General features: G+C 38.6%; 1 protein-coding gene and 1 long non-coding RNA gene across 2 annotated transcripts; both read right to left on the reverse strand.

Moving 5' to 3' along the window:
• Nucleotides 1-519: 519 nt before the first annotated feature.
• On the reverse strand, nucleotides 520-7258 carry LOC309491388 (uncharacterized protein; the record flags this gene model as incomplete). The annotated part of the gene is made up of 6 exons (XM_082190421.1): nucleotides 7213-7258; nucleotides 6733-7104; nucleotides 6467-6568; nucleotides 5917-6149; nucleotides 2981-3159; nucleotides 520-679 (listed from the first exon to the last, which is right to left on the reverse strand). The coding sequence occupies exons 1-6, from the start codon at nucleotides 7241-7243 to the stop codon at nucleotides 520-522; spliced, it is 1077 nt and encodes a 358-aa protein (XP_082046547.1). The 5' UTR covers nucleotides 7244-7258.
• A 2852-nt stretch (nucleotides 7259-10110) lies between these two features.
• On the reverse strand, nucleotides 10111-12363 carry LOC309491389. Its single transcript, XR_014203094.1, has 3 exons — nucleotides 11589-12363; nucleotides 10850-10897; nucleotides 10111-10718 (listed from the first exon to the last, which is right to left on the reverse strand). It is a non-coding gene; the product is annotated as an uncharacterized lncRNA (long non-coding RNA).
• Between the last annotated feature and the right edge of the window lie 5490 nt (nucleotides 12364-17853).

The following is a 17853-nucleotide window of genomic DNA, read 5'->3' on the forward strand; positions in this document are numbered from 1 at the left end:
AGAGTCGAACCAGCCCCCTCCTGATATGCTCCACTCCATTTTACCTTTAGAAAAGAAAACAAAAAAAGAAAACCTAAGTGGCAACAATCTTATGCAGGATTTCAGGGAAAGAAAATGTCATGGACAATCATTTTTTCTTACCTCACATTTGAAATCATGAGCTTTGGCATGAAAAACAGAAAGAAATGGCCTCATGGTGAGGAGATCCTGAAGCTCAGGGCATTTCTCTGTCACTCTCTGGAGGTAAGGCCAGTATTTGCATGCCACATCCATTGCAAAAAATGTAACTGGCTTACAGGCCATTTGCTTTTGTAGGTACAGGGGGTAGGCAAAAATCTCCCCCCTGAACATATTGAGGGCACGAAGGAGAACCCCATGACGACATACAGCGAGTTCCAGGCCCTCCTCGTCTGTTTTTCCTGAGGACTTCTGAGACGTTTCATGCGCCGATGACCATTGCCCTCCACAGACACCTCTTCCAGAGACCTAAAACATGGAAGATGAACAGTCCAAACTTGTTCAAACAAAGTACTCTGTAGGACGTGGTGTTTTATAGGTAAATATAGTGAAGTTGTGCAAGTTTACATGACTGGTCGAGGTATGGACATAGTCCACGAATTTTGCAACGTCATCATCATTCGCGATGAACACGCCATCAAAGATGGCTTTTTCCTCCGATCTAAATAAAAGAGATACATATTAAAGGTGCTGTAAGCGATGCCACGCGTTTTTTAGGCCAAACATTTTTTTGTCACATACAGCAAACATTTCCTCACTATCCGCTAGCTGCCTGTCCCCTGAACACACTGTAAAAAAACACGGTCTCTGTAGACACCACAGGCTCCACAAACGGCAACAAAAAGAAACTGGGCTCACCCGCACCACGAAACACAACAAACAGTGTTCCAGCCAATCACCGACAAGAAGTATTTGAGGGTGGGGTTTAGGGGGTTAGTGCGCGTGCACATGAAGTGGGTGTGTGGAGGAGAGAGAAGCATGAAGAGGGAAGTTTGAATTATGGCCGAAACACGACATTCCGATGAACAAATTGCAAAGAAGAGGGACAAGGATAAGGAACACGTGAAGTCCCGAATTTACATCGGAAAAACCTTTTAAAGGTGGGAGAACTCCGCCGGGCAGAAGGGCTTCCGATCCACATTCAGTTGCTCTGTTTTTGCAGAACAGGTAAATCCATATTTCTTTCTAAATTGACGTTAATGTTCGCCAAACCAACACAAGGATGTAATTAGCTAGAACTATGCAGTCAGCGTTAACTTTGGTGAATACAACATATATGTTTCTAGCAGAGCTCAATCTCTATTGTAAATGATCAAGCAAATTCACAGTAGGGCGACAATTTGTGTGAATGATTGTTTTCATCCACTGTTTGTTATGAATTTGAATGTTCATTAATAGGCTGTTGACAACTTTGACTAAATTTGTTTACGCCGCCGCCGTTGTTTATGCTCACTGGGAAACGCGAAGCTACGTTATCTTGCTATTATTGCGTCCTTGTATGGGAGCTATAGTTATAGCTTCAGGTGGCAAAACGATTTTAAAATAATGTTTCTCTTTTTCTGCATTCTGTTCTGCAATATATAAAACCCTTTATCTAACTTGGCGACATTACACATTAGGGGTGCACGATTCAGAAAATTTCACGATTCGATTCGATACCGATTTTTAGTGTCAAGATTCGATTCAAAATCGATTTTCGATTCAAAAACGATTCTCGATTCAAAAAACGATTCACAGTATGTAAATGTAGTTGACTTTTTCCTGTGTGATTGCAGTAGACATACAATTTAAAAGAAAATAAATAACAAATTAAATGAAGTTTGATATTACTTTGTCTTCATAAAAACTTTTGCAACTAAACAGTGCAAAGTGCCAAGCTTTGGCCAGCTTTCGAATACATTTAATTCAAGTTTAAATTAAAACTTAAATTTTTTTTTTTTTTTTATTTTTTTTTTTACATTTAGCTTTAAAGTGCTGTAGTCAGATTAAACAAACAACACTGCTAAATGTAGTTTAAGGAGTAGGCTATTGACGGCAAAATAGGCTACAGAATATTTCGTTCTGTATTGACAGGTGCAATTAAAAAAAAAAATAATAAATAAATACAATAAGCCTACATTATATCTGCATTTATGTCAAAACCTAGACTTTCAAACATCAAAATGTCATTTATTAATATGAATATTCATGTCAAAATGACATATAAACATTCTATTTTGCCTGGAAACGCTTCCAACACGCTTGCGTGTCGCGAGAAAAATAGGCGTTGGTTCTATTTCTAGCATGTACACGTTTTCCGCACGACTCGGGCCACACCGGAGACGCGCGTGTCACGCAGGCTGTGTGCAAGCTCTAACCTGTTAACATGGGAGCCGAAATAAAAACAGACACGCCACAAAGCCAGCCAGCCAGCCAGCCTTCCTTCTGCTCCGCTTCGCTTCTGCTGCACTTCTTCTTTTGGCTATGACAAGAGTGTGCAGGCGTAAGTGTGAATTCGATGCAGCGCCATCTATGGGAATGGCAAGCTAAACTCATTTCAGGACAATACCCAAAAATGTATATTTAAAAAAACAAAAAAAACAAAAAAAAAAACAAGAATCGATTTTTGGAATTCTATGAATCGATTTTAAATCGGTAACGTTTGAATCGCGATTCATATGTGAATCGATTTTTTTGCCCACCCCTATTACACATTGAATGAAGTATCAGTAAAACTTAACTTTGTTTGAAATGACTACTTTGACTTTCCTTTATGCCGGAAGGGAGGGGAGGAGGGAGGAGACGGGATGAGGAGAAGGGAGGGTCTAGCTAGCCTCCGTTTTGTTTGACAACAATTCGAATGTCAACAAGAAGTTACGACTCCCGGCATCGCTTACAGCACCTTTAACTTTAAATATTCATATGATTTTGAATTCACAGCAGTTACTTTCAAAGTAATGGACCGTCAATGCACACACAGTACCTTGCTGCACTCTTGAATCTGTAGTGCTTACGGTTTCCATCAACGGATACTGCAAGCATGTCTGGGTTGCACGCTGGGCAGTCAAAGTGGTCCTCCTGGCATAATTTGTCCACTTCGAATCGGACAGCTTCCCACTCCAAGAAGCTTTTCCGGAAGCTGTCTGCTGTGATGTTTCCGCTCTGTGAGAAGAGTTCAGTAAAAGAGAACAAAAGAGAACAGTAAAACGGATCAAATTAAACAATATACTACACTGAAGTAAAATGTTCTAAATGGATACATTTTGGGATGTTTGTACAAACTTTGTTACCACTCCTTAGAATACATATCAAAGGAAATAAACAATGTGTAAACTTCACTCATACACTATACACTGGTGTATTTGGGGGACCTGGCCATTAAACATACAGGATATTGTTTGACATTCAGTCTAAATCTATACGCAAAGAGGGCTACAACGGCTTCCATACTGTTTAGAATTAAGCCTGTGCAATGTTTAGCCCATTAATCCAAGGGAACACTTCTGGGATCAGGAAATGATATTGGGGAGAAGATGTCAAAGTCGGTAGCCATTGGAGTTGAATTTGAGATCTTCAGAATGACCTGTTTTTCCATAAATGTCTCAGTGCAAACTGCTGATGAGAGAACATGCAGGGCAGGACTTAGGTTGGTGGAGGCCCCTGGGCTTGAGTCACTTTCGGGCCCTACCTTCTAGGCTATACATTACTTTAAATAGAACACAAATGATACATACACAAGCTATGTATTAGAGCTACACAATTCTGGATAAACTGAGAATAAAAATAGAGATCACGATTCTGAACAAACAACTAAACAAAATAACATAATTTATGTTAATTGCTGAAGTCTATTAAAAATGTTTAATTAATCTGAATTATAAAAAAAAACAAAAACAACTTTGGTTTGAATGAATGATTCAATTCCTCAATCAAATACACTTGCTTCATAGATGAATCAGCATTTTTTAACGAATCTCCTGAATGAACGATTCAATGACAAATGTTTTTTTAAAAGTCATTTGTCGCCATCTGGTGGCGTAACAATATAATCGATCCAATCGTTATTTGAAGTGCAAAGCTACTTTCAAAAGGTGACTGGTACCGTAGACAGTGTTACATGTTAAAAAAACGTAATAATTTATTTATATGACCACTGATTGAAGCTTGAAAAAGTTTTTTCCAATAAATAAATGATGATTAAAAAAGTTCAAAGTGATCATAAGTTTATTGCAATGCACAAATGTCTTGGTCAGAATGAGAATAAAACACTTATTTACCTGGAAAACATATGTTTTGATTGTGGCATTTCTTTGAGATTTAGAATCCAGTATTCCTATAGGCTAATTATTGTTTCTTTTATGAATTTAATAAAGAACTCTGTCTCGTATTCTGTCCAAACGATCCATGTAGGCTACTTTTGTGTCCATTCGTTTTTCCTTTTTTAACCCGTAATTGAAAAACGAAAAATGAACGGTTGTTGTCTTTTTAAAACGCAAAGTTGAACACCAAAATTTTAATTTGAACTGGCTACACAAACTGCTGCGCAAAAAAGTAAATATCGACGAATTTTCAGATTTTTGTTTATGACTTTTTGCCCCTTTATTAAACATTTAAAATATTCACAAATTAATATGGAAAACATGTCGATTTGACTGGTTTTCTAAGGCCAAATTAGAACATGGAATTTATGTTTTTCCCGCAGTGCTGAATGAGAAGAGCCATTAATATTATTAATAAACTATTGTTTTGGCTAAAATCACATCTCCATCTCCGCTGTTAAGCAGATGCGCTTTTGGAGAGAAATGCACCTTTCATACGGATTAATCAGAAGGTATTAGCTTTCGATTCGAATTTGTTCGATTTAAAGTGGACATTTCAAGCTTTAGCCTACATAAGCTATATTTTGTTTCAGTTCTCGCGCTCCAGTTTACGGAGATCATGAAAGCGTCTGATTGTTTTATTTTATTTTACAAAAGCACAACATTTTCTTGTTATTGTGAGTTTACACAAATAAAAGTAGATGGGAATAATGTATTATTATTTTCTGTATGACAAGAAATGATAGAGTAGCCTAGGCTATTTTAAGTTGTTTCCACTGTTGATAGGAAAATGCAAGTGTTCGCGCTCGCGCCTCCGTGTCATGCAGTGCGCGCTCCACACTCAGCTTTGTTCCTTTTTTGCATAAAAGCCTCTTCTAAATATAGCCTATTAAATGTTATAATAAAATAATATAAAATTATTATTATTTGCGTAGCTGTACATGGACCTCAAACACACCGCGTCTTCTAAGTCAGGTGACTGTAAATGCGCAAAAACGGTTTCCATTGCAGTTTTGCGAAATATTCCTTTTTCGAATTGCCTGAAAAACCTCCTCATGAGAGTGTAAAAACTTTTTTGCGATAAACGGGAGTTTTTGCGAAATTGACGTGTTTCCATTGTGCTTATTTTCAATTCGCAATTTCAATTTGCGCAATTTGAAGGGTAATGGAAACGCGGCTACTGTCTAATGCGGACAGGTTTTTTCAACGGTTCGGCAGTAAACGAGGCACTACGTAACTGCCAATAACCAATCAGCAAACCTCAAGATGACTGACATTTAATTTAGCTAATTAAATTACATTTTTCATGGCAGGGCAGGGCCAGGTAACAATGCTAGACCAATCAACAAACTTTAAATGAAAAATTAAATGACTGACATATTATTGAAAAAATCAAACGTAAACGGGCGGGGCCCCCTATTGGGCGGGGCCCATGGGCTTGAGCCCAGTCAAGCCCAATGGTAAGTCCGGCCTTGAGAACATGAGTTTATGGTTGTCTATAAAGGGTCTAATGGCTCTGTTCATGTGTACTATCATCATCATCATCATGCCCTCATAGTATTATATATGGAGTTACGCAATTATTACCACAAATACTTACACGGCCAAAGCGAACAGTGCGTTGATCCAGCATTCTAAGAAATGCTTGGCTAGACATCCCTGGTGCAGCCATCTTCAGCTCTTCAAAAGAAAAAAGGACATCTGTTGCGTACACAGTTGAATAGTGAGAAGTGGCAGGCCAGTAGTCATTACGGATCAGGTCATCCACTCCAGGACTCCAAGTGGCTTCACATGCTTTGCATATAATCTGAGGCAATCTGAGATCATATCGCCCTGGAAAAAGAAGGAAATATATACACAAAGTTAATTCTGACAGACCAAACTGTGTCATTCTGACAACTGATATGGGAACATTTGACTAAGGATGGATCAGGAGGACACTTCTACAAACATTTTGACAGGCAAATTAACTATCCCCATTCAAACAAAGGTTAATTGTTTTCCTCCACATAGGTGGGCCCAGCCAATCTAATCAACACACAACCTATTGACACCTCTGGATTTCCATCCATGATAAAGAAAATCAGAGAAAATCAAAAAGAAAATTCTACAGAAGTGACCCCCACCCAAACCCATAAAGTTCTTCTTACCATTCATTGTAACCACAACTATGGACTGTCCTGCGATGACACTGGATGATACTTGTAGACAACCGCATATTGTCTCTGGCATCTCCAAAGGAACAAGACGCTCTTAAAACAAACAAAAAAACACATGGATGAGAATTAAACAATAACATTTATTTACTGGAAACTATTTTAAACAAGATGCACTTGACGGCTTCATCGACCTATCAGAAAACAGCATTTCGTTTTTCAGTCAAGTCTAAGAATGTGACTTAAAAACTACAACTTACCACACTGGGTTAGAACCCTCTCCACAACACAAGTTGTGGGAGGCAATGGATGAAAAAATGCAAGTGTCATCGAATCCCTGTTGTGGAACACTTGACCTTGGTGGACCCTGACATCACACTGGCCACAGAGGAATGGGTGTGGTCGGCAGTCACAACAACGGATAACGGCTGGACCATTTCCACAATGTTGGCAGATCCGAGTTGCCGCATGTTGTCGAGCCACCATGGTGTTGACCAGTCGGGGTCTCTCTTTCTCCCACCACCCTGATATGAGGCTCTTTCGAGTCGACCAGTCTGCTGAGGCTTGAAGTGCCATTTCATCTTCATGTATGTCCTCACCCAGTGAGCGTTTAAGCTCTTGAAGGAAGGACTCTGTTAAAACAATGCACAATATTTAAAAACAGTAGCATTGAACAATGGTGATTTTATAATAAATGAACATACTGTTTTGAACCAGTGAAGTCAAAATAAATAACACACCTGCAGTAACGGAAGGAAAGTCAATGGTCATTTCCGCACTGGTTTCCGGAGTCCTGACATGAGAGACACCAGTCTTTCGACTCTGGCTGTGACTGGGACCTGCTGTAGCAAAAAAGCTGTTGCTTTTTACACTCAATGACACAAACTTTACCTGATGCTAGGCACAGGTACGTAATAATAACCTCAGATATATTCTAATTCAGACCCATGACTTGTGATTATGTTGTATACCTTTCCAAGATACAAAACTAGATCTGGAGTCTACATTTTAATAAACATTAATGTAGAAAAAATCTTACCTGCTTGTTTCCGGGATGATCTGAGAGAGAGAACACAATACAACAGTAGAGAGAGTAACAAAATACAAGACAAATGTGGCTCTTAAAAGTGCCTTTTTTTCGATGTAATGAGGTGATGTTTTTTTTTAAAGGACAGGGATTAAGGAACCTGCAGAGAAAGAGAAGAACAAATCAAAAAAGAATAGATCACCAAACTACATATTACAATATGAATAACTACTAGGCTAAGAAGTTAAGTAAATGGTGCTCTTGTTCATTCATGCAATCACAATATCATAAAAAATAAATGGCTTTAAAAATAAGTTTTTGTGTGAGCTTTAGGGTTCATGATATTTTGAACACATCCTTGTGTTTGGATAAACAAACAGGAATAACATGATCAGGATACTTGTATAAACTTTGCCTTGCCAGACTTAAACTATATATATATATATATATATATATCCCCAATAATCCCTCAATAAGCATTTACACGTCCAAAATAAAATTATGAGTTTATTTCCACACAAAATGGACTATATAGGCGCTTGCAACAGACTCATTGCCACCAAAGCGCTTTACAGATTGCCTCACATTCACCCATTCATTCACTCATTCATACACCGACGACGGTACCCTGATATATATATATAGGCCTACAACATGTTTTTTTTTTTTATAAACTCGTAATTGTATTACTTTTGGACGTATAAATGCTTATTCATTTCTCTTTCTTATGAGACTGTTGTAAGCGACTTACCGTGGTGGAATCGCGCTGGGCAATGGTTTCTGCGATGGTCGCACACAGTGACGTGTTGCACAAAATTGCGCCAAAATATCAATCATAATTAAAAAGTACAGTCTTAATATTTTTTTATAATATTTTTTAATATAATTTTAAAGGGTCAGCATAAATGTCTAAGTGAAGGAAACACGGGTATATGTAGCCATTACATTTAAACACACCACTTCCCAGAATGCATCCATCACTTTGCCAAAGGATATGTCCATATTAAGCAATATAAACATTTCTGCAGTAGGCTATTTAATTTATTACAACATCATAATCAGTATTGAGATGAAAGTTCTATAAAAGTAGGCGAATATTGTTTATTTATTTTTTTTGTCGCAAAAAAAAAAGCAAAGTTGTAGGCTCACTATAGTATAAGCAATTGCAAATTGAAATACCATCGGCAAAATATCCCACCTAAATTAAGGCATGTTTTAAGCCTACAGCAAATATGCAGTCCTGCAATTATGTCGTTTTAATGTAGGCCAAAATTATATATAAAAAAAAAAAAAAGAGAGAGAGAGAAAAAAGTCGTGATACCGATTTAGTCAAGGGTTTCTGCCCTACGAAAATGTATGGTCACCGCGCCAATGATTGTAACAGTATATGCGCCGCACGCTACTGTAAAATGCACATTTGCAGCATAATTAATCGCCTGAAACCATACTTTCCAGCTGGATGGATAACCCCCATTTCGTCAAAATCCAAAGATGAGGGATTTGCATTCAAATATCGGACGACCCTCTCCGTTGTCAAGCGACGAATGGGGGTAGCTACCCTCAACGTCGGCTTATGGACGTGAGGGGGAAATGATCAAACTATGTGATCTACAATTATAAAATATCCCACCTAAATTAAGGCATGTGTTAAGCATACAGCAAATATAAAGTCCTGTAATTATGTAATTTTAATGTAACCCAAAATTATATAAAAAAGAGAAAGGAAAAGTCGTTATACCGATTCAGACAAGGGTTTCTGCCCCACGAAAATGTATGCTCACCGCACCAATGAATGATTGTAACAATATGCGCCGCACGCTACTGCAAAATACACATTTGCAGCATAAAATCAGTCGCCTAAAACCATACTTTCCAGCGCAGGCAAACCGCTGGATGGGTAACCCCATTTCTTCAAAATTCAAAGATGAGGGATTTGCACTCAAATCTATCGGATGACCCTCTCCGTTGTCAAGCGACGAATAGGGGGTACCCTCAACGTCGGCCTTTGGTACGTGAGGGGAAAATGACCAAACGGCAGTATGTGACGAATAGGGGTGAGACCGTGTTGCAAACACATGTATGATGCGAAAACAAAACCATCGAGCGAAATACCGGAGTGAACATGGCTGTGAACGACTTTTGCAGATTATGTGAAGTAAATCTACGCATCCACGGTACAATCAGCGTCTACGTCACGGCTCTCAGCCCGCCCTCTGTTCGTTGATTGGCCGGCTGTTTTGAGGCCGGAGGAAAACAGGGAAAACGGTCGCTATCTCAGACTGAGTACAGAAGCGAACTGAAATTGAGCGGAAGTACGAAGTCTGACGTAGTCAGGCTAAGGCTGTGTGTCCACCAAACCGTTTTTAGCCAGAGTCCACCAAACCGTTTTTAGCCGTTTTCAGTAGAGATGCTTTGCTTGTTGTTATTATACGGAATATTCGCGAAAGTGTTACTAGTATCTCATTTCACAGATTGTTTGTTTCTGTGTTGTTTCTATATAAAAATGTCGATAGATTATAAAGTATTTGCTCTGGCTCTAGTTTAAAACTATTTTGTTTAATTATTATGCTTGTTGTTGTCATCTGTTTACTTTGTACGAGCAGAGTGTGGCGGTTGTGTGTTATTAGTCCCGCCCCTCCTCCACTGTGATTGGACGGCTGAGTAAAAAGTGACAGTGATGAGCACTGCATTTTACCCAAAGTTGAACATTCTTCAACTCTTGGCGACCGGTAAAGTGTCACTGAGTGTAAAACGCAAAAGGCGAAGCTTGAATTTCCAGGTATGTCCCTCTTTGGCGAATGTATTTTCAAGATAGTCCCGCCCCTCCTCCACTGTGATTGGACAGCTGGGTAAAAAGTGACAGTGATGAGCGCTGCATTTTACCCAAAGTTGAACATTCTTCAACTCTTGGCGACCGGTAAAAAACGACGAATGCTCAGTGCATCAGCGTGAAAAAGACACTCAGCGGCGCTCCCACTGAAAACTATTGGAAAAATATGCCAGTCGCGTGAAAAAACGCTTTCGTGGACACAGGGCCTTATTCATTGTAGAATCAAAAAGGATTTAAATATTAATAATGAGTGAATGCAAGTACATTGATATAAAGCAAGACAGTTGAAAAGGCTTTAGAAAGACAAACCTCTCTCACTCTTCTTTTCAAAACCTTGGAGTAGTCAAAGTTGTTTTGCCTCACTCTCCTACAGCATTCTGGACACTCATCTGAAAGACAGTCAATATAACATTGAAATAAGTATACCAATATACCAGTATAGACAATACCTAACTGTGACGGCAGAATCAATGTGTAGTTGATACATCATATCATTTTAAATAGAGAAAATGTACTTAACACTTTTTTTTTTGCTTCATCTTGCTGGCTACCCTCTGTTGGACTGGATCTGTATAAAAAACATACAAGATACCACATTTTATTAAACACTATTTCTGTCAAGACCACTATCGTCAAATATGATTGACAGTTAGCATATAGTTTGGATTGGTGGTATGGTTCTGTTCTGGGCAAGAACTCCCAGCGCATCCATGCAGCCTAGCATAGAATCATAAGAGCAGACATAAAAGTATTGCAGATATCATTAATTCATTTGAATGTACAATATAATTAAGAGAATTTAAGTCTGATTCAGGGGTAATCAGAATGCTATAATGACTGACGAGAGGTGGAGCTGGGGATGGAGGAGGGTAATTGGCTCCTGAGAAACGCGATAGCTGCTGATAATACTGAAGGAGCTTATACATGTATACAGTAATAGGCGTTACTGTATATAGGCGTCGTATTCCTATAGGTAGACGTGGATCAGCTGATTCGAGCTTGACTAATGTGACCTGCCAGAACTGACGCTATGCTTAATATTTAAATACAGTAAGTTTACTAATTTACTAGTCTAAATTACTAATTTAGAATATACAGTATCGGTCAAAAGTTTGGACACGCTTTCCCATTCTCTTGGATGGGTAGGTGGGTTCAAACTTTTGACTGGTACTATATTAAAAAAACATAGTTCTGTGATAACATACTTATTAACACAGTTCTAATAAAACATTACTGACTAATAAGGAAATATACTTCACTTTGTCTTTTTTTTGCTTTCTGGCCCCAGGGTCTTGTGGCTTTTGATGAGCCTGTGGTCTCAGTGGCAGTAGCTTCTGGAGTGCCGTTGGTCTCAGTGGCTTCTGGAGGTGCTGTAGTTTCTGTGCTACTTGTGGCCTTCTTCTGTCTTTGAAAATGAACTTGCAGACAAGACAAACATCACACACAAGAAAAATTTTACGGTTTGCCTTAATCTCAGTGCCCCTTTATTCCATATAGCCTATGACTAATTATTGAACCACAAGGAAGAGGACCTGCGGGCGAGTGATGATAACAGGCTAGTATATATAATAAGATTGATTTGTACATTACAGGTGTGTTATGCTATGATTAAAAAGTAAAATTAATTATCTACAGTCTATATCAACAAATATAGTCATCGAGTTCCTAGTCAAGGTAATGCTGTCTCTTAATGTCTGATCAGAGCATTCTAGATTTTCTGCCTACTTTTTATCTAGCTTGTTGACTTGGCTTAACTGCTAAAGAAAACAATTGGGTGATCACATGCTGCTTTATCCTATTATGGCTGAAAGTAATGCTCATACTTTGCATCAATAGAAAAATAAAGATAATGATACTTGTGGGTTCACATTGCTTTGGGTTCCTTAGGGTTACCAGTGTTTTCAGATTAATCCAGAGCTTCATATTTGTAAAAAAAAGACTTACTCTTTAGCACAGCTTCATAAATATGTTTAACCCTCTGAAGCAAATCAGGATCCAAAATATAATCCCCTCCTAGGATGACATCGGCCACCAAGCTTCCTTTGCACTTCTTCCCCAAAAGTAGTATGGGGAAAAAATAAATAAATCAAGGGCAGCAAGTTTGTCAAGCTGAAATAAAAACATTATTAAATAAAAAAAAACATGCACCGAATACAATAATTTAATTTAAATATTAATTTCATGACAACTGTTTATTGGTCATATTAAATGTACAACTCATATCAAGGAATTCATTACTACTACATGTTTCACCAGCCATGTTTCCATCAAAATTTGGGGAAAAAACGTCCTCAATTTAGCAAAAACATTTTACGGTCGCTTGAGGTGGTTTTTGTCTTTTTCAAAAATGTGGTGTATGGGAAACCACTTGGGCGGTGTTGCTCGGGACCCTGAGTCTTTCTCCGGTAACGGCCCCCATAGTGCCGAGGTCCCATCTCCTAAGGGTTGGGTTGTTTGCAGCCCAAAGCTGGTGGGAAATGGGGCGGGTTAGGGACAGCTTCAGTGTGGGAGGATCCCCTAGCGGGATCTTAATTAATTCCCTCCAACCCAGTTGATAGAAATATACCTGATTGATATTTTATACTTTTTCGAAACATTTCAAAAGTTCGCTTGACAATTACATGGAAACATGGCTATTGACTGTTAAACTTTACTGTGTTAATTGACTTAACTTCATAAATTCCTATTAGAATCCTGAACTTTGACCTAACCTTACCAACACATGGCTGCTATTGAGAACAACTGTCCTGTTGTTGTTTTTCTTGACTGACTCCTTCCATTCATTTTTTTTATTTTGAAAGTTGCATCTCTTCGCTGCAACTTTTGCTTTGTATGGCTGCAGTTGTTTGCAAAGCGGGCAAGCCTTGTATGCAACACTTATTAGGGTGTTGCACCCTGGGCACATTTTCTTTGAACTTCCTGGCATCTCTAAAATGAAGTAAAAAATTACATTAAAGCCTTAATACAACTTGTTTTTGGAACATGAGATCCAGTAACAAGAGGCACAATTGTAACGTTAGAATTCCTTAAACTAGGTTGTTACTATAAAGGGGGTTAGTACTACTGGCTAACCTAGCCACTTGCCAATGCCAACTGTCACGTGTCACCTATTAGCCGGGACGTCTGTATATTGGGCCTAATTGATTTGTCCCATACGTGACGTCCCTTGTCCCGTTTATTGTCTGCTACGCTGATCTAACCACTGACTGATAAAACAGCAACAGCAGCAGAGTGGCAAGCACATGTAAAGTCATGTTTTTCCTATTTCCTGTATGACTGTTAAAAGGCGCGTGACATTTGTCTGGGGTTTCTCATTCCAGATTTATGCAGTAACGTTAGGCCAAGTTATATTGTTATTATTGACACATCATGAGTCTAATGACAAAGAAATGCATCAATTATAATATTTAAGCAAAACGTGATCATTACTTATTATGAACCTCGTAACTTACCTGGCAGAGCGCAATGAGAAATGAAATCACTAAAGAAATCACCCAATCCCAAAGCGGACTGGGTACGTCTCCATAGCAACGGATGCTTAGGATCACGGGTAATGCTGGCATCCACTAATTAATTAAATTAAATTAAATGCATTACATTTATTTTAATTAAATTACTATCCAAAACAAATCCCCGTTCTCACAATCGAAGGAGAAACAATTAAAACTGATGGTCATAACGGTCGATAAGGCTCATGGGTTCTGCAGATTACTGTTAGGTTTGACACACCAAACCGATAGAAAAACGGTATTTCTCAAAAAATAAACAGCAACTTTTAGAAGCAATAGCCGTAGCATAACTCTGCAGTCTCGTTAATTAACGGGTAGAATATATTAACTATATTTTTACTGGAATGAATCACTGACGATGAGAAGCCTACAGAATAAATCAATAAAAACAATGACAAAAAAATCTCTGATTAAATGTTGAGAAATGTAGCGCTTAAAGTAAAAAATAATAATAATGACAAATGAGAAAAAAAAAAAAAAAAAAATGTTCCCGAGTGGCAAAAAGAAAAACGTGGTGCAGACACAAAATATAGCTTATTGAAATAGCTACAGTAGATCGAAAGTCGTGCTGAGTGACAGGAAAAAAATGGGAAATTTGTGTTCAAGAACACGAATCAATAGTTTATATTTCGTGACGTCACAAACTGCTATAAGAATAAACAATGTCACTCTTTAGCTGTGATTTCAACTTTTCATTGATTGTTTAAATGTTTAATTAATTGTTTTATTATTATTGTTTTATTTTTTATTTTTTTATTTGTTAATGCACTCAATGCAGTGCTGTTTCTTCTTTGTAAAAGGAATAATTTTTTTTTTGTAAATGTCACTCTTTCCCATGAGACCAGGTTGGAATTTAACTTTAAAACATTTTCTTACACTCCTCCTTGAACTGCTCCCTTATCTTGGTGGAGGGGTTTGAGTACCCGGATGATCCTAGGAGCTAAGTTGTCCGGGGGCCTATATGCCCCTGGTAGGGTCTCCCAAGGCAAACAGGGCCAGGTGACGGGTCAGACTAAGAGCGGTTCAGAAGCCCATGAGACACAATCTATCAAGGACCGAGGCGTCGCCCGAGGCTGCAATCCCCGAACCCGGTGGTGGACACCGGAAGTAAGGGATGCCGTCAAGCTGAAGAAGGAGTCCTATCAGGCCTGGATGGCTTGTGGGACTCCTGAGGCAGCTGACGGGTACCGGCAGGCCAAGCGGACTGCAGCCCAGGTGGTCGTGGAGGCAAAAAATCAGGCCTGTGAGGAGTTCAGTGAGGCCATGGAAAAGGACTATCGGTTGGCCTCGGAGAGATTCTGGCAAACCGTCCGGCGCCTCAGGAGGGGGAAGCTGTTGACCTCATCTAGGGATATCGTCGGACGGTGGAAGGAATACTCTGAAGATCTCTTCAATCTGACCGATACATCCCACACACACCCCTCCGAGGGGGACTCGTCCATCACCCAAGCTGAAGTCACAGTTTTTTACGATTGCTATGACAGATTTTTCAATTCTTTTAACAATTTTCCAAAACTCTTAACACAGTTAGCACTACATCCGTCTGTGTAAGCTATACTATTAACACATTTCTTGTTGCTTTAACACAAAATGCATACAATTAACACAAATTTAAAATGCTTGAACTTCTTTTACACACAGGCTCAAACAAGACCAAAACAATGGATTTTTACTGCCAAATTTACCAATGCTTTAACACTGTATGTCAGAACAGATAACACCGTGTTCTAAACCTAACCTTACAGGCTAAAGTCAAGGTAAACAGCTGCTTATATTGTGAATTGAAACACAAATATATCCCCTGTATTTTATTCCATTGCTACTGAGAAACAGCTGATTGAATTATGCAAAATTATGTGGCAATACATGTGGCCAAATGCAGAAGACCAGGCAGATTAGAAGGTGACTCTTTTTTTTCTTTTTTCTTCTGGTGCTTTTTCTGTTCGTATATTTTTTATTTTCACATAATAAATGGCATCTATATTGCATATTTTTGTTATCTTGCAGTAATGTCCTTTTGCAAATAAAGTCTTTATTGCAGCAATTCTGTCTCTGTCTTCGTTTTTTCATTACAGTAACCGTACATTCTGTAAAGCACTCTGAGATGGGTCTTTTTTATTGAATTTCTGCAGCAAAAGACCTAAACCCAACAAAACTAAAATGTAGAGAGACTTAAAAAGAAACTGCAGTGCAAAACACAATCTATGATCAATACAATATATAAGGGCATACCTGACACATATAAAATAATGCAGTTTCTGTAATTCCATCTGATGTTAGTGTTTTTATGACATTGTGCTATGATTGACTAAATCTTCCTGTTGGACGAGAACGTATGTTAGTGTTTTGAAAAATTATTTGATTTTGAGACATGTTTGCAGTGTTTTGGCAGACATAGTGTATTGTTGCTAGTGTATTATTGTATTTTGAAAATTAGTGTTGGAGTTTAGTTTACAATGTGTGCTTTTGAGCATGAAATGAACTGTTTTGCCAATTGTGTGTTGTAGGTGTGTTGGTGCGTTAAGAGTTTAGGAAATTTGTTAAAAGTATTGAAAAAAATTGTCATAGCGCGATTGTAAAAAACTGTAAGAAGCTCCTTGTTGGCAAGGCACCGGGGGTGGATGAGATCCGCCCTGGGTACCTCAAGTCTCTGGATGTTGTGGGCATGCAGCATCACATGGCGGTCGGGGACAGTACCTCTGGACTGGCAGACCGGGGTGGTTGTCCCTCTTTTCAAGAAAGGGAACCGAAGGGTGTGTTCCAACTACAGGGGGATCACACTTCTCAGCCTCCTCGTGAAAGTCTATTCCAGGGTACTGGAGAGGAGAATTCGGCCGATAGTCGAACCCTGGATTCAGGAGGAACTGTGTGGTTTTCGTCCCGGTCGTGGAACACTGGACCAGCTCTATACGCTCTCCAGGGTACCTGGAGTGTTCATGGGAGTTTGCCAAACCAATCCACATGTGCTTTATGGATTTGGAGAAGGCATTCGACTGTGTCCCTCGTTGTGCCCCCCAACATTGATAATAATAATAAATGTTTCTTGAGCATCAAATGTTCATATTAGAATGATTTCTGAAGGATCATGTGACACTGAAGACTGTCATGTGGAGTCAATGATCATGTGACTCACTGAAGAGAGTAGTTTAGTTTGTTTAGTTTGTTTATTTATAAAGCACATTTCAACAGTCACAGGACTGACCAAAGTGCTGTACAATCATTAAATAGAACATAGCATACGGTTAAAATACACAACAGCTGAGAGGTTACAGTATAGTATTAAACAATTTAAACTATAGACATATATTCAACATCAAATTAAAATATATAAGCTACAGAAGAGAGGACACTTAGATGGTATTAAAAGCTAAGGAGAATAGATGAGTTTTCAGTAGGGATTTAAAAACTGATAGCGAGTGAGCTGTTCTAATTTGTATTGGCAGGTTGTTCCATAATCTGGGTCCCACTACTGAAAAGGCTCTATCTCCTCTACGCTTCAACCTTGTGCAGGGAACAGCAAGTATATTAAGATTACTAGATCTTAAGACACGGGACGGGCTGTATAAGTGTATAAGTTCTGATAGATAACTTGGAGCAAGATGGTGCAGGCATTTGAACACGAGTAGGAGAATTTTATAATCAATCCTATATTGGACAGGTAGCCAATGTAAAGCTCGCAGGATGGGTGTGACATGATCAAATTTACGTGTTTTCGTAAGAAATTTATTGAATTTCAGAGAGTAATTATGCTGAAAACACATCATTTACATTTGTTCAAAGGAACAAATTACATTTTACAATATATTCAAAAAGAAAACACTTATTTCAAATTGTAATAATATTTCACTTTATTACTGATTTTACTGTATTTTTTTAAATGTAGTGTATATATATTAGTGGTGGGCCGTTATCGGCGTTAACGTGCTGCGTTAACGCGAGACTCTTATCGCGCGATAAAAAAAATATCGCCGTTAATCTATTCTCCAAGTTGGGTTGGGAGCTGTCTCTATACTAC

The sequence above is a fragment of the Leuciscus leuciscus genome (assembly GCF_965113295.1).
Source record: "Leuciscus leuciscus genome assembly, contig: HAP1_SCAFFOLD_197, whole genome shotgun sequence".
Classification (NCBI taxonomy): Eukaryota; Metazoa; Chordata; class Actinopteri; order Cypriniformes; family Leuciscidae; genus Leuciscus; species Leuciscus leuciscus.